At 54.6% G+C, this 19,113-nt stretch overlaps 5 protein-coding genes across 5 annotated transcripts in view; 2 read left to right on the top strand and 3 right to left on the bottom strand.

Annotated features, from left to right (window-relative positions):
* MONBRDRAFT_29236 (uncharacterized protein) overlaps window positions 1-486 on the top strand; it is a gene marked incomplete at both ends in the record, with an annotated part of 3,691 nt that extends 3,205 nt beyond the window's left edge. The window contains 2 exons of the mRNA XM_001749684.1: window positions 293-338; window positions 413-486. Coding sequence (XP_001749736.1) covers window positions 293-338; window positions 413-486 — 120 coding nt within the window. The remainder of the gene's footprint in view (window positions 1-292; window positions 339-412) is intronic.
* Window positions 487-3,053: 2,567 nt separating this feature from the next.
* On the bottom strand, window positions 3,054-4,014 carry MONBRDRAFT_29235 (uncharacterized protein; the record flags this gene model as incomplete). The annotated part of the gene is made up of 6 exons (XM_001749630.1): window positions 3,054-3,095; window positions 3,173-3,237; window positions 3,353-3,452; window positions 3,598-3,651; window positions 3,724-3,746; window positions 3,885-4,014. The coding sequence occupies 6 exons, from the start codon at window positions 4,012-4,014 to the stop codon at window positions 3,054-3,056; spliced, it is 414 nt and encodes a 137-aa protein (XP_001749682.1).
* Window positions 4,015-4,612: 598 nt separating this feature from the next.
* MONBRDRAFT_34254 (uncharacterized protein) lies at window positions 4,613-6,979 on the top strand (the record flags this gene model as incomplete). The annotated part of the gene is made up of 6 exons (XM_001749683.1): window positions 4,613-4,708; window positions 4,805-5,509; window positions 5,621-5,860; window positions 6,251-6,564; window positions 6,653-6,729; window positions 6,798-6,979. The coding sequence occupies 6 exons, from the start codon at window positions 4,613-4,615 to the stop codon at window positions 6,977-6,979; spliced, it is 1,614 nt and encodes a 537-aa protein (XP_001749735.1).
* Window positions 6,980-7,419: 440 nt separating this feature from the next.
* On the bottom strand, window positions 7,420-9,521 carry MONBRDRAFT_29233 (uncharacterized protein; the record flags this gene model as incomplete). Its single annotated transcript, XM_001749629.1, has 8 exons — window positions 7,420-7,568; window positions 7,665-7,704; window positions 7,804-7,898; window positions 8,562-8,624; window positions 8,707-8,775; window positions 8,878-9,088; window positions 9,254-9,325; window positions 9,420-9,521. 8 exons carry the CDS (start codon window positions 9,519-9,521, stop codon window positions 7,420-7,422), a joined length of 801 nt encoding a protein of 266 aa, XP_001749681.1.
* A 557-nt stretch (window positions 9,522-10,078) lies between these two features.
* On the bottom strand, window positions 10,079-18,965 carry MONBRDRAFT_11861 (uncharacterized protein; the record flags this gene model as incomplete). Its single annotated transcript, XM_001749628.1, has 15 exons — window positions 10,079-10,240; window positions 10,329-10,406; window positions 10,497-10,591; window positions 10,670-10,886; window positions 11,028-11,479; window positions 11,605-12,106; window positions 12,206-12,353; window positions 12,480-12,735; window positions 12,900-12,978; window positions 13,057-13,347; window positions 13,893-13,955; window positions 14,050-14,192; window positions 15,185-15,329; window positions 15,447-15,540; window positions 16,255-18,965. The coding sequence occupies 15 exons, from the start codon at window positions 18,963-18,965 to the stop codon at window positions 10,079-10,081; spliced, it is 5,436 nt and encodes a 1,811-aa protein (XP_001749680.1).
* Between the last annotated feature and the right edge of the window lie 148 nt (window positions 18,966-19,113).

Raw genomic sequence — 19,113 nt, 5'->3', positions numbered from 1 at the left:
TCTCTCTCTCTCTCTCTCTCTCTCTCTCTCTCTCTCTCTCTCTCTCTCTCTCCTCTCCCCTCTCGCCTCGCTCACAAGCGCCGTCACCATTTGCACTCACCTTGCTGGGTGTGCCCGATGATACAAGGGGAAGACGCCCCGCGGCGATTTACGTTTGGTGGCGTCGAAACGCTTATGGACGTGGTGAGTAGGCTGAATTGTTCGTCCGTGTAGTCGCCGTCGGGATAATGTCGTCTTGCAGAGCGTGACCTAGCTACGCTCATCACTCCCACGCTGGATGCCATACCCCTAGGCTGTGTATGCGGCCACCGTTGCACTGGCCTACGGCACGGCATCAGGTAAGTCTTGTAGCGTGTAGCTTGCTGCTCGTGCCCCCCACCGATCCTGACGCTCCACACCTATTTGCGATTAGGGCGCAAGTATCTGTTGTACCCCGCCCTCGTATATGGCGGTCTCAGCTATATCTGGGGCATTGCAATGTATTAAAAAAAAAAGGTCCCCAACACGACCTTTCGGAGATGTAGCAGCCACTGCGGCCATGTGTACTGAGCCGTTTTTCCCACTTCGCCCCGCCCCACCCCACCTCTTTCCCCCTCTCCCTCGATGAGTTGCTGATAGAAGAAGAATCTAATGAGAAGAAATACATCCACATGGCCGCCAACAGCAGTCACACACACACACACACACACACACACACACACACACACACACACACACACACACACACACACACACACACACACACACACACACACACACACACACACACACACACACACACACACACACACACACACAGAAAAAGTGTCACGCACTTTTTCACGTCCGAAAACATTTCAAATCCAGCAACATGCGGGCGTCGACATCGGTGCCGTCACGCCCAGCGGCATCATCTGCATCATCTGCACTTGGCGTCCTGTTGCAGGGCTTGACAGGAGCCGCTGGGGGCATGACAGCCATGACTGCATTTTATCCATTGGACCTCATCCGCTCAGTCATTCAGGTGCGGCCGTGCGAGTGGTGTGTGTGCGGCGCATCGCAAGCACTGACATCTCACTGTGCACCTCGACGTGCTAGACGGAGCAAGCGTATGGCCAGCTGCACACACTCGCCGCCCTGCGCCGCTACTCTCAGGACCACGGCTGGAAGGCGCTCTACAGAGGATTGGGTAGCATGCTAGTGTGCCTCGCCGCCTCCAATTTCGTCTATTTCTCCTCCTACTCCCTCGTCAAATACTGTCTGCGCCTCTTCCTCCGCGTAGGTCCGCTGGCATGAACCAGTCCATCCAGCGCGCCCATGTTCCAAGCCATCATATTCATCTGCACTTGCCTTTTTCCACCTTGTTTATTTGATGGCCCATGGCAGCTACAGTGCGAGATTCCCGCACCGGCGGCGCTTCTGGCAGGCATCGTGGCCGGTTTGATGTACGCTGGCTCACTCCATCTTGTGACATAGACCTTTTGCTCGATCGCCACTCGCTCATCCGTGTCTCACGCAACTTCCGTGCTCCATGCATATTAAATTATCTTCGTCGCACCCGTGGCAATCTCGCGCAGAAACGTCATCACCACAACCCCGCTCTGGGTCACCAACATGCGCCTCCGCTTCTCCCACTGTCAGCCACCATCAGCAGCCATTCCCTTATGTGAACTGACTCCTCTGCCTTTTCTTTCACCTTCTCATTGACTTGGCAAACGTGTTGTCGCCGCCGCCGCCGCCGCCGTACCATAGCACCCGAATCCATGCCCCAAGCATTGTGCCGAATCGCTCGCGAAGGTATGGACCACATAGAATGCCACACGTTTCCTGCCTCATTTCAACAGTCTGACCGGTACCTGCAACGCGTCCGCTCTTTTCTTTCTTCTATTAGAGGGTGTCCATGCCCTGTGGCGAGGCATGGTGCCCGCCATGGTTTTGGTCTTGAACCCAGCCCTGCAAGTACGAAGCCAAACGCCTTGTCATCATGTTGCTCGATGCTCACGCTGGCTCACCCATGCCTCGCGCCCGATTTGAGACTAGTTTGCCATTTATGATCGGCTGAAGAGTCTGTTCCCAATTGCAGGCACGCCGGCTCGCTCGGGACTGGTACTTGTACACAGCGTCATTGCCAAAGCCTTGAGCACGCTCTTGACGTACCCACTCCAGCTCCTGCAGAACCGGTCTGTCCTCGCCTCATTTGCAGCCATTCACCCCTATCAACTTTTGCTCCCCATTTGACCCTTGGCCGCAGCCCCGATGTCAGCGCTTTTCTTAACATGAAGCAAACCCACTCTCTATAGACTGCGTCGTCAAAGCAAAATTCGACAAGATGCGGGCCTTGCTCCCTCTTCTCGGTACGAAGGCACAACTCGTTTCACCTTGCTCGTACGGCGTCCAGACCCAACACTTGAAAATTTGTTCTGTAGTCCACTCGAAGACATGCTTCAGGAACTTCAGACGATCTTGCGTTCAGATGGTTCGTTTGGGACTCTGGATTCGCACACGTTGCTGTATCGCCTGAGAAGGTGCATGCGTTTGCTTTGCCCGTGGGGCGGCTAAAGTTTGCTGCTAGAAGCTGTACTCATGACTTTGTACCCGTGCCGACACATTGAAGGCTTTCGAGGCTTATGGCGGGGTCTCGACGCCAAATTGCTGCAGACCTTGTCCATGACAGCTTTTATGTTTTTGGTGTATGAGCGTTTGTTGGATGTGTTGGTGCGCCGCTGGTCCCGTCCTGGTGCTAGGCCTATTGCGATTGCCAGCTGAGCTGGCAACCCCGAGGAATGGTGGATGTCAATCGATGTCTACCAAGGTGAAACACATGTCTTGCACGTTTAAGAGCTGGCCCCAATGGCTGGTGTAAGGCCATGACGGGCCACGGGCTCGATGAACACCAGGCCCAAGTTTGCATGACACATTCAATTTCAGCAAGAGCTTGCGCCAAGCCAAGCTCCTCGGGGGAGCACGGGAAGTAACAAGGGGCGAAGCATCTGGTGGACAGGCACATTATCAAACAAATGGAAAAGGCAGAACAGATCGAGGACGCGAAAAAGCGAAAAAAAAAGGAGCGCGACTCAACCGGAGATGGTCAGCACCTTGGAAAGGTAGGTGCAGCTCTACCCGGACGGACAAGCAAGGAGGTGTGAGTTGGAATGTGCGTCAAAACAACAAGAGTAGACCGCCGACCGCCTACCAAGCAGCAGTACTGAGGATAGGCGCAGTAGGCCACCGAGACATTGTAGGTACCGGGCGCTTGGTCTAATGACATGAGGCGTGCGTCATTGATGTGAGGCGCAAAGGGAGAGGCACAAACGGCAACAACTGGAAGTGACAGGCAGGGCCGAGGTCAACTGGACGGTATAAGTAGACATACAAGTGTATTGGGCTTGCTCCGGGCTGAGGTAGGAGATGTTCTTGATGCTCTCAACGCCGTCACCCCAGGACACGCGCCATTGGTACGAGTTGAAAGCGGGCTAAGGAATGAGATGTCAGTGAGAAGGGATTGGTGTGCAGCAGAAGGACAAAGCTGTAAAACAAGCCAGCAAGATATGCCCAGCCATTCCGCAAAGCGCAAGGGTAGTCAGAATCGACGAGAAGAAGAGACGGTCTGCGACATACGGAGCAGCTGCCGTAATCGGCGATGATCTCAACAGTCGCGCGAAGTCCCGGCACCTGTGTCAAAACAGCGTTTTCGTGGTGAGCGGTGACTCGGTTGAGGCCATTCCTTAATCAGTTGCGACGTACAGGCTCGATGGTTGTGTGATTGTCTACACCGATTCAAAGTGGCGAGGCAGAAAGCCCAGGTCCCAAGCCACCGAAATTGAGGACGCAATGGCAGATGCAGATGAGACGACCAGATGGTGTGGCGGGAAACGTGGCAGGAACGGGGGGGGGCGATAACGAACCAATCTGAGGCGTGCAAGGATTGCATTCCGGGTCCATGGGAGCATAGAGATGGTGGTGAGTATACGAGGCAGCCGACACCAGGGCCACCAGGGCCGCCAAGGCCACCATCGTCATCTTGCCGAAAGCCATTCTGGCGTCTCCAAGAGTCTGCTTGCAACAAAGCCAGCGTGAGCGATCCCGGTCCTGCTTGTCACTGTCACTGATTCCATCTGTTCCTTGACCGATGAACCACACGCGGTTCAATCTATACTTTGATCTCTCAATGGCTCCCCTTTCCGCCCTCCCTCGGGCACCAACAAGGTGCCTCTGCCCTTTCCCACCACCCCCCGCCAGGCACACAACACGCCCGACACAAGCGAGCGCGCACACCACTCACCAGAGCGAGAGAGAGAGAGCGAGAGAGAGAGAGAGAAGAGAGAAGAGATCGTAAAGTGCAAGTCACACACACACACACACACACACACACACACACACACGAGAGAGAGAGTTGCCGAAACGGCGCAATAATGTATTTTACTTTCTACCTCCGCCTAAAAAATTGGAAATGCGATAGTGTGTTGTTTGACGCACTTTGTCGTTGACCCTCGTGGTGGACAGCGTGGCCACACACACACACACACACACACACACACACACACACACACACACACACACACACACACACACACACACACACACACACACACACACATGCATTTGTCTTCACGGGATCAGTGACCGGGGCATCATGCCGAAGAAGCGGAGGTCCAAGGGCAAGTACGCCATTGACGATTTGGCAGAGCCCAAGTTGGAGGTTAATCGTGGCCGTCAAGTTCAGGATGCGGTGAGTTTTTGGTTTTTTGTTTTTTTAAATGCACATGCTGGTCACCTGCTATCGTGGTTGGCAACCTCACTTTGCGAACCATGCCCCACGTCACAGGTTGCCGGCACATCGGACGACGAGATTGACGCCTTTCACGCCGCGCGTGAGAAGGTGCTTTTGGGCGACGATGACGCGATGCCCATGGACAGCGATGACGATGAGGCCGACCATGTAATGGGTCTCAAGGTGCACGACGTCGACTCTGCGGATGAGGACGATGACGACGACGACGACGTCGACGACGCGGCGGATGACGATGACATGGACGATTTTGATGATGGCATCAATGAACTCTTCCTCAACAGCTTCAAGCCGGAAAAACGCAAAGTGAAGACGGACGACCTCTACGGCGACGACAAGACAAAGGACGATGAGGAAATGCAGCAGTCTCTTCAAGGCTGGGGCCGGAGCAAGGACGACTTTTACGATACCAACTACGTGGACCTTGACTACGGTACCGACTCCCAAGATGAGGCCGATGCCGCCGCTGAAGAGGAAGAAGCCCTCATGCTGCAACGCCGCAAGGCACAGGCGTTGGCGGACGATGACTTTGTCCCCGCTTCGCTTCAATCCAAGGTCGAGTCCCTCAAGCCTGCCCGGGCCAAGACCCCCAAGAAGGCCACAAAGGCCCGCTTTGCGGCCGCCCCTGCCGTCGAAGAAGTGCCCCGCGACTTGGAAAGCATGTCTGTTGAAGAGCGCACCAAGTATCTGCAACGCACTCGCCCTGAACTTGGCAAGCTCGCTGGTCTTTTTGATGTCTTGGTATGTTTGTAGTTCAATCACTTGACCATACGTGATTGGATCGCATGTCTGCCAAATTGGCTTGCTTCCGCCTCTCATTTCTTCTCGTGTCGTGATTTTACCGTTGGATAGAAATCAGAAAAGACGCAGCTTTTGGATCCGTTGATGTCTCACTTTGAAGATGAAGACGCGGCTGTCGCTCGTCTGGAGGCTCTGGGTCTGCCTGAGGCCCTGGTCAACTACGTCAGCGAACGTTCGGCCCTTATCAACGCCTACATGGCCACGATTGTCTCCTTTCTCGTGTTGAGCCGCCGTTCGCGCGAGGAGTTGGAGCATCACCCCGTGGCAGCCTCTCTTCTCCGCTTACAAACGGTGGGTATTCCGGCGTGAAGCTCTCTCTCCATGTTTCAAAGCGTGTGTGTTGTGTTGTGTTGTGTCTCGTGTTTGAAGTCTCTTCTTCAATTTTCTACAGCCATCCCTATTACCCGCCAGTGTTGCCGGCGTTTGGGTCCTCGTGGCCCATTTCGTCAAGAGTCGAAACGCCTGGTGGGCAAGTTAGGTGGCAAGATCAAAGGTTCCTTGTGAACCATGCTTGTTGGGTCCCGTGTATGCGTTTCAGCCCTCGTGGCTGTGCGTTGGATTCAGTTTGCTACATTTCCTTCCTTTGACTGAGAATCATGAATTCGGCATGGGCCATGTTTCTGTTTCTTCTGGACTGTATTGCCGTACAAGTGCTGTGCTTATTTCATGACGTGCTCTCAGGTGTGGACCGAAGCACACGAGGCGCATGAGGTGCTCTTGCCGTCTCTCCAAGAGGCGCTCGCAGCCCTGGACGAAGCGACCGATGCCATCGACGAGAATGAAGAAGAAGACGAAGAAGAAGAAGTCGCAGAGGAACCTGCAGCTGTATTCAAGTCGCGTTCGGGCACCAAACCTGTCACAGCCAAGCCAAAGCGCGGCAAGCTACCAGCTCCGGAAGATATTGTCCTTTCTGGAGATTCTGCTGATGAGGGCGATCACGACGACTACTACACGCAAATGCTGGAAGACAAGCAGCTTAAGAAGCTCGCCAAAACGTGCGTGTTTAGTTTGTGCTTGCTTTAGCTCCGACTGTGCCCGTGTGTTGTTCTCCAGTTGCTCATGTGTCTCTTGACCCCTCGACAGGCTTCCCCAAGATGATGGGCGAACGGACGACACGGCTGAGCAGCGCAGCGTCACGTATCAGATTATGAAGAACAAAGGTTTGTTGGGTTTGTTTTGTCTGCGATTGAATCAGGTCAATCCACTCATTTTTGTTTGTTGCGTACAGGTCTATTGCCAGCGCGCAAAAAGGAATATCGCAACCCCCGCGTTCGACAGCGCAACAAATTCCAACGCGCACAGAAGCGTCGCAAAGGCCAAGTGCAGGAAGCTGTCACGGAGGTGCCCGTCTACCGAGGCGAGACCCGTGGTATCAAGCGCACTGTCACCAAATCTACCAAGCTTTCTTAAGCCGGCTACCCTAAGCGTGACTCTCGTCATTGTCCGAGTTGTCAGCTGGTCTTTGGGCATCATCCAAGCGCAAATGCCGCCCTCTTGCCGTCTGCTGTTGCCTTGGCGATGGTACGGTGGTGGTAGCTGCTGAGCTGCAAGCGCGTTCCTCTGCGAGGATGGGAGTGCCGGGCTGATTAATTTGGCTCGTTTGCTGTTGTTGTGAAGTTGTTTTTTTATCCTTTCCCGTGTGCGCCTGAGGCGCTGATGTGGTCTCCGTGGTGTCCTTCTTTGGCGGCTGGAGCAAAGCTGCTCGGAGCTTTGCGGTCTGTCCCGCAATAGCTATCAGCAGGTCTTCGCTGGTCTCTGTAATCTTTGAGTCAGCATGTCCAGCCCACGTGAGTACATGTGTTTCAAGTCGGGAGAATCGCCTCTGTAATCGACCCTCCAAAAAAAGTTTTTCAACGCCTAGCTCTGGCGCCCCGAATCAATGCGATGGACAAGACTGACTCATCAAGCCCCAGACACAAGAATCGCTTTTTGTACCATACCTCGGGATTGCTAGCCAGATTCACGTTGTGCAGCTGGACTCCGGCCGTGCAAAGGCAGGCTGTGGCAAGGGGAAAAGGCGGCGGCGTAATCGCAAAAACGTCAGCCAGGTCAGGTTGCAGCACCCTCGAGGCGAGGCATGCTGTTTCTCACTTACCGAGCAGCCCCGGCATGCTTGCATCAGTCAGGCCATTTTTCTGCTCACCTCACAAGCCGTGCGTGGGAGTACGAGTGAGTGCGTCTGAATCTGTAGCTTCGTCGTTTCCCACATTGCGTGCCAACCCCAACACACGCACCTGCATGTCGAGTGATTGAAGCTTGGTGGCAGCCGATTGCAATGCCTGCGTCAATCGGCTAAAGCCCTTGTCACCGATACGGTTGCCCCGCAAATCTAAATTGAGCAATTGATGTTCGGTCAAGATGAAGAGATGAGCGACCCTTGCGCCGGTCGAGTGCGTGCAAAACAATGACAAAGCGCCGCTGCCCTAACCAAGGGTTTGTAATGAGCAGCCGTCGCGCAATGTTGCGGCCAGCGGCTCAATGTCAATGCTTCGGATTTCACTAAAGCAAGAAGCCAAGCGCATGGCAGTCATCTTGAACCCATGCCCAAAGAGGCGATGAATGGCGCATGCATCCAGGCAATATCGAGCTCAGAGGCATACCAGCTTCGCAAGGTGAGCGATTGCAATGAGGTCATGGTGCGTGGCAATGAGAGGATGGCAGCAAGGCCTTCCTCGCCAAATCGGTTACTGAGCAACGGCAGCAAGTGGAAATGATGAGCATCGTCCGCATTTGTTTTGGCCACAGACGCCAGCTTGGTGTGGCCACACCCCCCAGCTCCATAAATAAAGGGAGAGAGGGGGGGCATCGCTGCATGTACAGCAAAACATGCCTGCTCAAATCCAAGTGTGTGATGCGAGTATCGGGCATGGCCTCACACAAGGCGAGCACACCAGGATCGCCAATCTGCCCGCAAAAGAAGGCGGGTTGAGTTGGCCGGTATGAGCATCTGTACAGCTCGGTGCGATGGCTGAAAGGCAAAACATACACATACCTGGGCTTTGGCCAATGCGAGCCGTGTCAACGCCGCGCCCATGAGCAACCCATCTGCAAGACCCTACCAATCACGATTTTGGGCGCATGGGTCAAAGAGCAACTGCTGGCTAGAATGGGCATCCAAGGAAGGCCAAAAAGCAAACCTACAAAGGCACCTTCATCTCCCAGTGCGTTATGGGAGATATCAAGAACCAACAACTCGCGCTTTAGCACTGCAAAAAATAGCACACGTCCGGTGTGATGTGGTAGCCAACGTGTTCCAGCCAAGAGGATTCAGGGAAGCGACACAAGGGGGGACAGCGATGATTACGCACGCGCTGTGAGGCTATCTGCGGCATCGGCGCGGATTTTGTTAAAGCTAAGGCTCAGCGACCTCCACTCGTGCTCGTGTGCGACCTGTTTCGCAGAGGTAGTGCCAGCAAGAGGTATCAGCTCGCAAGCGGTAACCGGACCCATGCCGTTGGCAATGTAAGAGACATGACTGGGAAAGTTGGCAGATCGGTGCCGGATGGTGTACCAGGGAATCTAGGCCCTTGGCCGTCAGAAGATTTCCGTCAAGCTGCAAGCTGTGGACATTCTGCGAGCAGCCCGCATGTAGAGCATACGATGATGGGAGGCCATAAAAATGCGCGTCGCTCGTTGTGACCAAAAGTGACCAAAAGTGACCAAAAGCTCAAGCATCACACGTACAGGTGGCAACAGCTGTAGAACAGCCGGCAAACTCGTATCGTTCAGGCGGCAGCGCGCAGCGTCCAGTTCCAGCTAAATGAAGACGTCAAGGAGCATGCACGGCCCATGAACTGACTTGCGCACCAACGCCGCGAACAGAGCGCTGGCCGGCCATAAATTGACCTACCAGTGCTTGATTCTGCAGCTGCTCTGCCAGTTTGGTCTGTGCAGCTGCCGGTAACCCCTCGACTACCCCAGCCACCAACGGGCTTGTCGCCGGTGCTGCCATCAAGCCGTGCTCTGCGCCGTTCCAACTCTGGAAATCAAAACCTCGCTTCGCTTGACTCCTCAAATCAAAAAATTCCAAATTTTTAATTTTTTTTAATTTTTGGGGTTTTTACCTCAAAATTCACAACTTTTATGGGTCAGATCCGATATCTATCCGTTCATCTTGGTTGATGGCAGGGTACACGCGCGTGCGTGTGGTGTCTTCTATTTTTCCTTGCTATGGCTTGCCTTCCTGAACGAACCCAAGCCACTGCACACTCTCGCAGGCCGTGCGCGCAACTTTCCAAAGGGGAGACTTTCACATGAATTCGTTTGTGGTAGCTTTTGTAATTATGCTCGTGTGTATAGGCGCTTTCCACAAATCGTCGGGACACAAAATGGGAGAACTGTTGCCCGAAAAAGAAGGGTACAAGCTCGTCAGACAAACGACAAGGTCAGCGCTAAGGAAAGCTCCAACGGCGGAAACACACATGACCTGCTCATCCCACAGACATTAACGATTACAGATGACTCTGTTCGGCCACTTGACTCAAAACTCAAGATGTTTTACCAGTGAGGTCAAGCCGCAATGTAGCCCACAACTTGAAGCACCACGTAGTGTGAAACAGTTGGGGTTGACTCGCCATCACAGAGTACGGCATCAAAGGCGCCATTTCCCTTGAGGGGAATGATATGCGTGCCATGCCAGTGGCCATAGTAGTAGTCAGCTGCGTTTTCACCCTATTGACACAAAAAAAAGCGACAAGCACGCAGCAGATGAGCTACACTTCAAAAACGCAGGCAAGCACCATGACTCTTGGGCACATACATCGTGAGAAATCTGCACGTCATTGTAGTAATCGTTGTTGTCATGGATATTGTTATCCCATGCACTGCCGTGGTTAGCCTAGAGAAACCACCCGAAGATGAAGGAAGATCAGCGCATCCGACCTACGGTACCAGGATTGGGACAGCAAGCTCCAGACAAGGTGCGTACATTACGTCCAAAGGTATGCACGACATGATCCGAGCTGCCTCGAGGCTCGTAGGTGTAGGCAGAAACAATCAAACCCTTGGCACTCGTTGGAACACCTATATTCGGCGCAAGCACACAGCCATTAGTTGCCCCAAGCTCTGTTGTCTGCTGTTCTAGTCAGGAGTAGTACGTACCGGTAGCTGTGGGCGGCAGGATATCAGTCTGAATGGTGCGCCCTTTGATGTCAAACTTGATGGGTCGGGACGCCGACACGTCGACCCAGCGGAAGTTGGTGAATTGCTCGGCCGGAATGTAGCCAAACACTGCCATGGTCAGGTACATGGTGCCTGCGCCGTTAAAGCCCATGCCATTGTTGACCTGGACCGTACCGTCGTCCGAGCTTGCCGTCATCTACAAAGTGCGGTCGAAAAGCGAGGGAGAAGAGAGAGAGAGGGAGAGAGATATCGGACCAGGCATGTCAGCGGTGAGGGTTACAGGTGTCTTTTTACAGCTGAGAACGTCTGACAGCAAGGGGGCTGCATGGAATCGCACCAGGAAGGAGCTAGTGCCGTAGTAGTTTTTGGCCTCGGATTGATCGCCCTCACTGGTGATGGTACTGTCACCCCAGTAGTTGTTTGTAGAAGTGTAGGGCGCCTCATTGTAATTCTGGGGCACATTGGAGTCACGGCCCAGGACCACATTGTAGTGATCCCCCAGAGTGGTGACGTAGGTGGTGGTGGTGGTCAGCAAGCCCGTCACACCCGTGGCTGGGAGATTGATCGGCTTCATGCTATAGCGGTCAAAGCCCGATGTCGAGCTGCTGAGGACGTTGTTGACCTTGTCCACGTCCAGGATGGTTGAGCGCCCAGCGCCGGTCAGATAGCCATAGATGTACACCGTCATGTAGTTGGTTCCCTGCGTCACTCCATCAATAAGGCCCTTGACCGTTCGGCCGTTGAGCGGAATAATGGCTGTTCCAGTGTTGGCTCCAAAGTATTGCGCACCTGTTCCGTGCAAGGGTGGAGCAAGCTGTCTGTGAGTGTATTGCAGCTCTGACGAAAGGAACAAAAGCACATGCTCAAGCCACGTGGGACAGAGAGAGCCGGGTGCGCAGGTTTCACGGACGCACCTCCGGCATCGCCGTTCTGCGTTTGCAAGACATCGTTAAAGTACGTGTTGGCCTCGTAGACCTGGTTGTGGTGAAAGTAGCAAGTGACACTGTTGTCGCGCCCGAGGGAGTACACCACGTGGTCGTTGCGTTGCGAATTGAAGGTAGTCAACGATGCCAGCACCGCAACGGCGTTGGTGGGGATGTTGTCAGAAACGGTCTTCTCAATCTTTTGGCACTGGGAAGTAAAGTCAAAGAGCAGCTTCTCTGGCGTGGACAAAAATTCAACATACAAACCATAGCAGCCCTTTTCGGTAGGAGCAATGGTAAACCCGTCACACTGGCATTCAAACGTGCCCGGCAGATTGGCACAGGTTGAGGAGGGCGGGCAAGTGCCCGCGGTGTCACACTCGTTAATGTCAGTACAGGTCAAGGGGCTACCCGAAGTTGGAACCCATTGAGCCAGTTCGTTACACTCAAACTCAGCGGTATTGGCGGCTTCGAAGCCAGATGCACAGCTCATCTAAGCAACAGACAGGTCAGGTCGGGTCAGGTCACGAGAGCAGGCCGGGTGCAGCATAATGGAGTGCCCGCATTTTCTACGAGCGGGTGGCGCACGTACAGTGCATGTGTCACCAAAAGCCGTGTTGGCGCACGTGACAGGTGCAGCATTGGCAACCAAAGGACCATCAGCCACACAGCCACGATGCAGAAACGTGGGTACGCAACGGCCAAGGTCAGCATCGTAGACGGAGCCTTGCGAGAAGCAGCTGCTCAGTTGTGGACAAAATGGCCGTGAATGACGGACAACGCACAGGAATGCAACGTGACGTGGGGGTCAAGCAACAACACTTGGCTGTGGTTTCGACAAACGCCGCACGAAGGGGAGTACATACTTGAGGATGTTGTCGGCATTGGCGTGGAAGGTCGAGCCACCGTACGTGGCATTGATGAGGGAGAGATTGCCATAGACGTACTCGAGATTGCGATCAAGAGTCTCGCCTACTTCCATCAAGACCTGGTCGAGATCCTCAGCCAGGTCCTCCTCGGTTACAAATGTATCTTCCAACTGCAACAAGCGCGAGTTTAAGGAAGTGTACACGCTGGTGTTGAGCAGATCCAGACGGGCGGCAGCTGCCTCGGCGCTCACATCTGCCATAATCAGACGTGCAACCAAAATGGCGGATGATGAGATTGACAAAAAGTACTGGTGGACGCGAGGGAAAGCATCAAATTGGGAGCATGGAACGAAGATCCGTGGTTGCGGTGGTGATAGCGCCAACAACCAAAGCCTTTTTAGAATAGAAACAACACACCTGCCGCAACCTCATCGGCGTAGGCTCGGGCGGAGTCGGAGCTCAGGGCAATGGCTTCAATCACGGTGTCCTTGTCCGCCTGCGGCAGAGCAGGCAAATCGGCACGATCAACTGGAGACGGGGAGCCAAATAGAGAAAACAAAACTCGGCCACTCACCTTAACCAAAGAGAGATTCGCAAGGTGTGCGCTTGCATCCATCAGGGTCAAGTTGAGATTGTTCACGCGTGCGTCCAAGGATGTGATCTGTCCACCGGCTTGGGTCAGATGACTCTGCAAGACCAGGCTGCTTGCGTTGACCTGATCCACGCGCTCATTCACGTGCGTGACGCTGCTGCCCAAGGCCTGAGTGGATCCGTTCAGCGTGGCCAGTTGCTGGTTGATGGCTTGAAGACCCACATTGACGGCCTGGTGCTCAGTTGTAGCGTCGGCTCGGGTCTCGGACAACTCCTGTACCCCAGCCAGACAACCAGTAGGGGCAGAAACAACAACAACAACAACAACAACAACAACAACAACAACAACAACAACAACAACAACAACAACAACAACAACAACAACAACAACAACAACAACAGTACGTGAGTGGTCGATTTGACACATGCTTGAAGGGTTATTCATCCTTTCAAGCGCAGGTGTGTCATGTTGGCCTTGCCTGGCGTAATCCCACAACCGTTTCATTCAAAGACTGAATGGTGGCGTGGGCCTCGGTCAGCGAGGATTGCAAGGAGTTGAGGACCGCCAAAATGTCCACAGGTGGAGTCGAACCCTGATGCACAAGCAGACGCTGTGTTTTTGTGCGTGCCCGGGTGGTATGGATGGCCGGCATTCCATGGCGTTTTTTTTTTTTTTTTTTTTGTTTTCACATGCCAGTCCCACGGCGGCGATCGACCAAGCGCAGGTGAGAGTGGTCAAGGCGGCACATGAACAGAGAGATAGAGAGAAACCCTAAATCAATAAACAAAGCGGCGATACTCTGGTCTGCATCGCCTCACCTTGCCTGCCTTGAGCTCCACAATCACGTCACCGTTGCTCGTCGACAAGGCCGGCGACGCGTTCTGAGCAACACCCACAGCCACGCACAGGCCCAGCAAACCCAACACGGTCCATCCAACACCACTACCACCGCGCCAGCCGCATCTGGCCCCACACTTGTCCCTCATCCTCCCAGTTGTTCTTGTTGCCGTCCCTGTTGCCGTTCTTGTTGCCGTTCCTGTTGCCGTTCCTATTGCCGTTCCTGTTCTTCCTGATCTCCCTGCCGCCGCCGCTCCTGCCCACTGCACACACACTGCCCACTGCACACATGAGAAAAACATGAGAGAGAAACACACACACACACACACACACACACACACACAAGCGGACTGACGCTTGAGGCCTTTTGCTCTTTTGATCGCGATGTCGCCTTCTTGAGGGTGGAGATGTTTTGGTTTGGGGTTTGTGTTCGTGGTGGAACAGTTGATGCAGTAATTTTGTTATATGTATAATACTTTAATTTTGATGCAGAACAACTTGTTGTAGAACATTCAGCGGTTACTGTCGATATCATGTTGGCAGCTGATTGCGGTAGTTGATGAATTAGAGGCTGCTCTCCTCTTCCCCATACGGCAGCCCATCGCTGTCCATGGTCTCAAAGACTGGGTTCAGAGCCAGAAAGGAGGGCGTTGAACAGGTATCACGGGGTTTGCACTGTAGCATCGTGGTAATCTGGTCGAGGTCGGGACGCTGCTCAGGCGCCAAACGCCACAGTGACAAAACCAGCCTGCGGCGACATGACTTTTGGTGAGGAAAACCTCCTTGAAAATCATGGGCAAGCAGGCAGCCGTGCCAGACTCTGCACCAAAGGAAACCTTACGAGCGAAGATCTGGCGAAAGGGCTTCCGTTTCGAGTCGACCTCCTGCCTTGAGTAGCTCAAGCACATGTGACAGCGACAATGCGCCATATGGTGTCTGACCAGCCGAAAATATCTGCATCAAGCCCAATCAACCCAAATGTCAACAACAAAGGCATGCTGGCGTCGCGTTTCGGTTGCTTTAGCCGACGCTCACCTCCCAGATGGTCACACCCAAAGCCCAGGTATCAGAGGCCGTGGAAAAGCGGCCATGGCGCAGCGCCTCGGGTGCCATCCATCGAAACGGGAGGTTATCGAGATCTGCTGCCCGGTAGTACGCCTCGTGGTTCGCGACATAACGGGATACTACACCCATCAGGGAGTCGGTGAGCCTATCCTGTACCGAACACAGGGGGCTGGCACCCTTCCAAGAACACTAGCAACATGACACTTACGCCCAAAATCCGCTAGCTTGGCTGTGGGGCAGGCACTGTTGGGCGTTGAAAAAAGCAGTACGTTCCGGCAGGCCAGATCCCGGTGTACCAAGCCACAGGCATGAACATGCGCGAGCCCACTGACAATCTGCTGTACCCAAGCTCGCTGTGGCAGGCATGGTGACGTACAGGGTTCAAACATTTGGCAGATGGTGAGCACACGGGCAGGGGTATCATCGACTATGCAGAGCTACAAACATGCATCATACAATTCAATTCTCACCTGATCCTCCAGCTGCAGGTGGCTGGCCCGACGGCGGACATGCGTGCGAAGGTCGCCTTGATCGGCGTACTCCAGTACTAGCGCAACGGGCCAGCTAATGCAACACGTGATGTTGGTGAGCTAAAGGGCAGCACTTGACACGGGTCCAACACGTGAAAGCAGCTCAGGCTCGAGCCGTACCAATCGCGCGCGACGGCTAGCAAGGACACCACGTGCGGATGACGCCCAGCCATGTGCATCAAAGCCGCCTCCATCAGGACGCTCTTGCCATCGTCAACCTATGATTGAAGCAACGCCGTTAATACCAGTCAGTGGGGACAGGTCGCCTGTGACATTCGGCCATGCTACAACCACCGACACATCCCAAATCCTACCGCCATGTTCTCAAAGGTTTTAAGAGCCACAGGTGATTGGCCACTGGCAAAAAGGCCTGCCTTTTGCTGCACTGGCTGTCCCTGTGTATGGGTTATGGGGGACACAAGATGGTCAAAGTCGAAAAGCTTCACACGTTTAAGACCGTGGCATCGGGTAGTTAAGAAACGAGTGCAGAACAAGTAAGCGGCAACAGGTACCTTGAAAACCTGGCCGAAGTGGCCTTGCCCCAAAAGCTGGCCTTTTCGAATCCAGCTTCTATCAGATTCAGACAAGACACCCACAAGAAAGATAGAGGAAAGAAAGAAAAAAAAAGGGGGGGGGGGGGGGGCACGAATGAGTTAAACCAAACATAGATTGCAGAGCACCACAGGATCGATGGCCAAAAGCACAAAAAAAAAACACGAAAAACAACGGGAGGGCAACAGCCACGTACAACATAACCAAGGTCATGGGGGGCAACGGCATCGCAGGTCCGGAAAGGGTGGTGGCATCTGCGGAGCGAGCAAGCTGGGCCTGGAATTGGTGCAGACAGAGCTCAATCTGCTCTGCAGCGGACATGGGCAGCGTGGCGTTGCTGCTCAGTGCTGGATTGACAGTCCCACGACGCCAACTTAATGTTCGAGGCTGCCGCCGTTGCCCACGAAGCCACAGGACAACGCCAAGCAGCAAGAGCAGGGATACGAGGCCACCCACTACGCCTCCCACCAGTGCAGGCCTGGTCGTGCTTGCACGAGGCGCGAGCACAGCACCCGGAGTGCTCGAGGACGGCGCGGCTTTCACTGCCGGTCCCGTCGTCGTAATTTCTTCCTGAACCGACCCAGTGTAGTTGAGCAGAGGATTGGCGTACCAAGTGACCTCATGGTGCGCATATCTGGCGCTGACCAGATCAAGATCTCCATCACCATCGATATCGGCCGCAAAGATTGTGCGTACACCAGACAGTTCCGTAACCAGGGAAACACCGGGTCCAAAGGTAGCGTTGCCCAAGTTGCGGTACCAGCGCACAGTGCCCGCATGCAACCCAGCAGCCAAAACGTCTGGCCAGCCGTCTGCGTCGAGATCGGCCACTTGCACACACGTAGCACCATCAAGGATGTCGATTTTCTGGGCGGCAGCCAAAGAGCCATTGCCGTAATTGCGAAACCATACCACCTCGGCGCCGGTAGGGCTGGCACTCAGTACGTCAGGTAAACCATCACCGCTGAGGTCAGTGGCCGTGACCCATGCGACAGCTTCTGTTGTCCCACCTGACAAGAAGCGAGCAGCGGCAAAACTGCCATTCCCCTCATTCCGATACCAGGCAGGACCAAGACCAAACGCGTCCCCGCTCGAAGTGACAATATCAAGCCAACCATCTTGATCCACGTCCACAGCACATGCACTTCTAACACCCGAGGCGTTGTTGGTCACCGGCAAAGGCGACGCCGTCAAAAGCCCTCCGTCGGCACCGTTGGGAAGCCAGACCACGCGACCAGCGCTGTTGAGCACGATCAACAGATCGTCGCGGCCATCGTTATTCAAGTCTGCAGCGGTTACATACCATGCGTCCATGAGAGCGGCGATGGATGTGAGCGGCGTCACCCGACCACCTGTCTGCAGCTGAAAGAAACGCGCTGTACTCTCTAGCGGGCTGATACCGACCACAATGGGGTCACCATGGCCCCAGACATCAACCACCGCCATGCCCTGGGCATCGTCAAAATCAGTGGCAACTACAACCCGGCCTGCAAAGTGGCCAGCCCCTCGGTTTTCCAGCCACAACAGTTCATTGGCCATGCGACAGGGCACCAAGACATCCATATCACCGTCGCCATCTGCATCCACGGGAAGCGCCATACGAGGTCCCAAAGATTTGCGCTGGATGAGGACATGTGGTTGAGAAAAGTTTTGCGTGGCTTGATTGCGATACCATGCCACCATATCATCGAAGTTGCTGCTGATGAGTACGTCTAGGCGTCCATCCTGGTCAATGTCCGTGGGGAGGGTGGTGCGGGGCCCACGGATGGTATTGGATAGGACGTTCATGCCGGCAGGCGTGGCGTTGAAAGAGCCATGACCCTGGTTCCAGAAAAGCTGGATACTGTTGCTCTGGTAGCTTGCTGCAAGAAGATCAACGTGACCATCGGCATCAAGGTCGGCCGCCGCAACACTCGAGGCGCCTGTCAAGCTCTGTGTTACAATCTGTGCAGGACCAAAGGCACCGCCACCCAGGTTTTGGTACCAGGCGACAGTCCCACTGCCTTGATGTGCGCTGACGATGTCAAGGGCACCGTCACCATTCAGATCCGCAGCGGCAACACCCTCCACGAGGGTCGCCTCGTTGTCAATTGTTCGAGCGCTGGAAAATTGCGCGTGGCCCTGGTTTTGGAACCAGACCACGGCATTGTTGTTGGTACTGGCCGCGATAACGTCCAGCGCACCATCACCGTTCAGGTCGGCCAGGTGCACTGCCATGGCTCCATCGGCAGTGTCTGATAGAACGATGGGATTGCCAAAAGCACCGGATCCGTCATTGCGGAGCCAAAAGATGGTGTCGTTGTAGAACGAAGCTCCAACCAGATCCGTATGGCCGTCGTGGTCAAGATCGCCCGCGACCACGTCAATCAGACCACCCAAGTTTGCCACAGCTACACGAGCCTCAGCAAAGCGGCCCAGGCCGTGGGCGGCATACCAGAGAATGCTGTTGCTCGAAAAGCAGGCGACTGCAATGTCTGGCCAAGCATCACCATTCAGGTCAGCCACAGCCACGGCACGTACGCTACGTGCCGCTTCGCCGATAATAATGGGCTCGGAAAATCGCGCATGCCCGTCGTTTCGAAACCATGCGACCCGATTGTTGGCCTTGCTAACAGCCACAACATCTGGGTCACCATCCAGATCTATGTCTACAGCCGCAGCAGCTTGTACACCATCCAAAGTCGACAGTAAGGGCGTGGCCTGCCAGGTGCGGGGATCGGCGACGCGCGCGCGATCACCGTCGGTGGGCTGCTTTGCGTCAACCTCGACACCCGCCGTGGCTGCCACAACCTCGTCCTGCGCACGGAAAAGGACCACCACCACCTCAAATAGCAGCACAAAGCGCAGCAGCAGGAGACGTGCGACCTTCCCACCGCGCCAACCACCCCCCACTCCCCTCCCAGCCATGACACCCGCTCAGTCCAAAAAAAAAAATGGCACAAATCATCTGACAATTTAACACACACACACACACACACACACACATGCGCATGCGCAAATGCGATGGGTTGGGCGTCTTGACCATGGGAGCATTGGTCTTTCGAGCGGTGGCAAC

The sequence above is a fragment of the Monosiga brevicollis genome, genomic scaffold (assembly GCF_000002865.3).
Source record: "Monosiga brevicollis MX1 MONBRscaffold_32 genomic scaffold, whole genome shotgun sequence".
Classification (NCBI taxonomy): Eukaryota; class Choanoflagellata; order Craspedida; family Salpingoecidae; genus Monosiga; species Monosiga brevicollis.
This window is presented reverse-complemented; position numbering and strand designations above follow the sequence as displayed.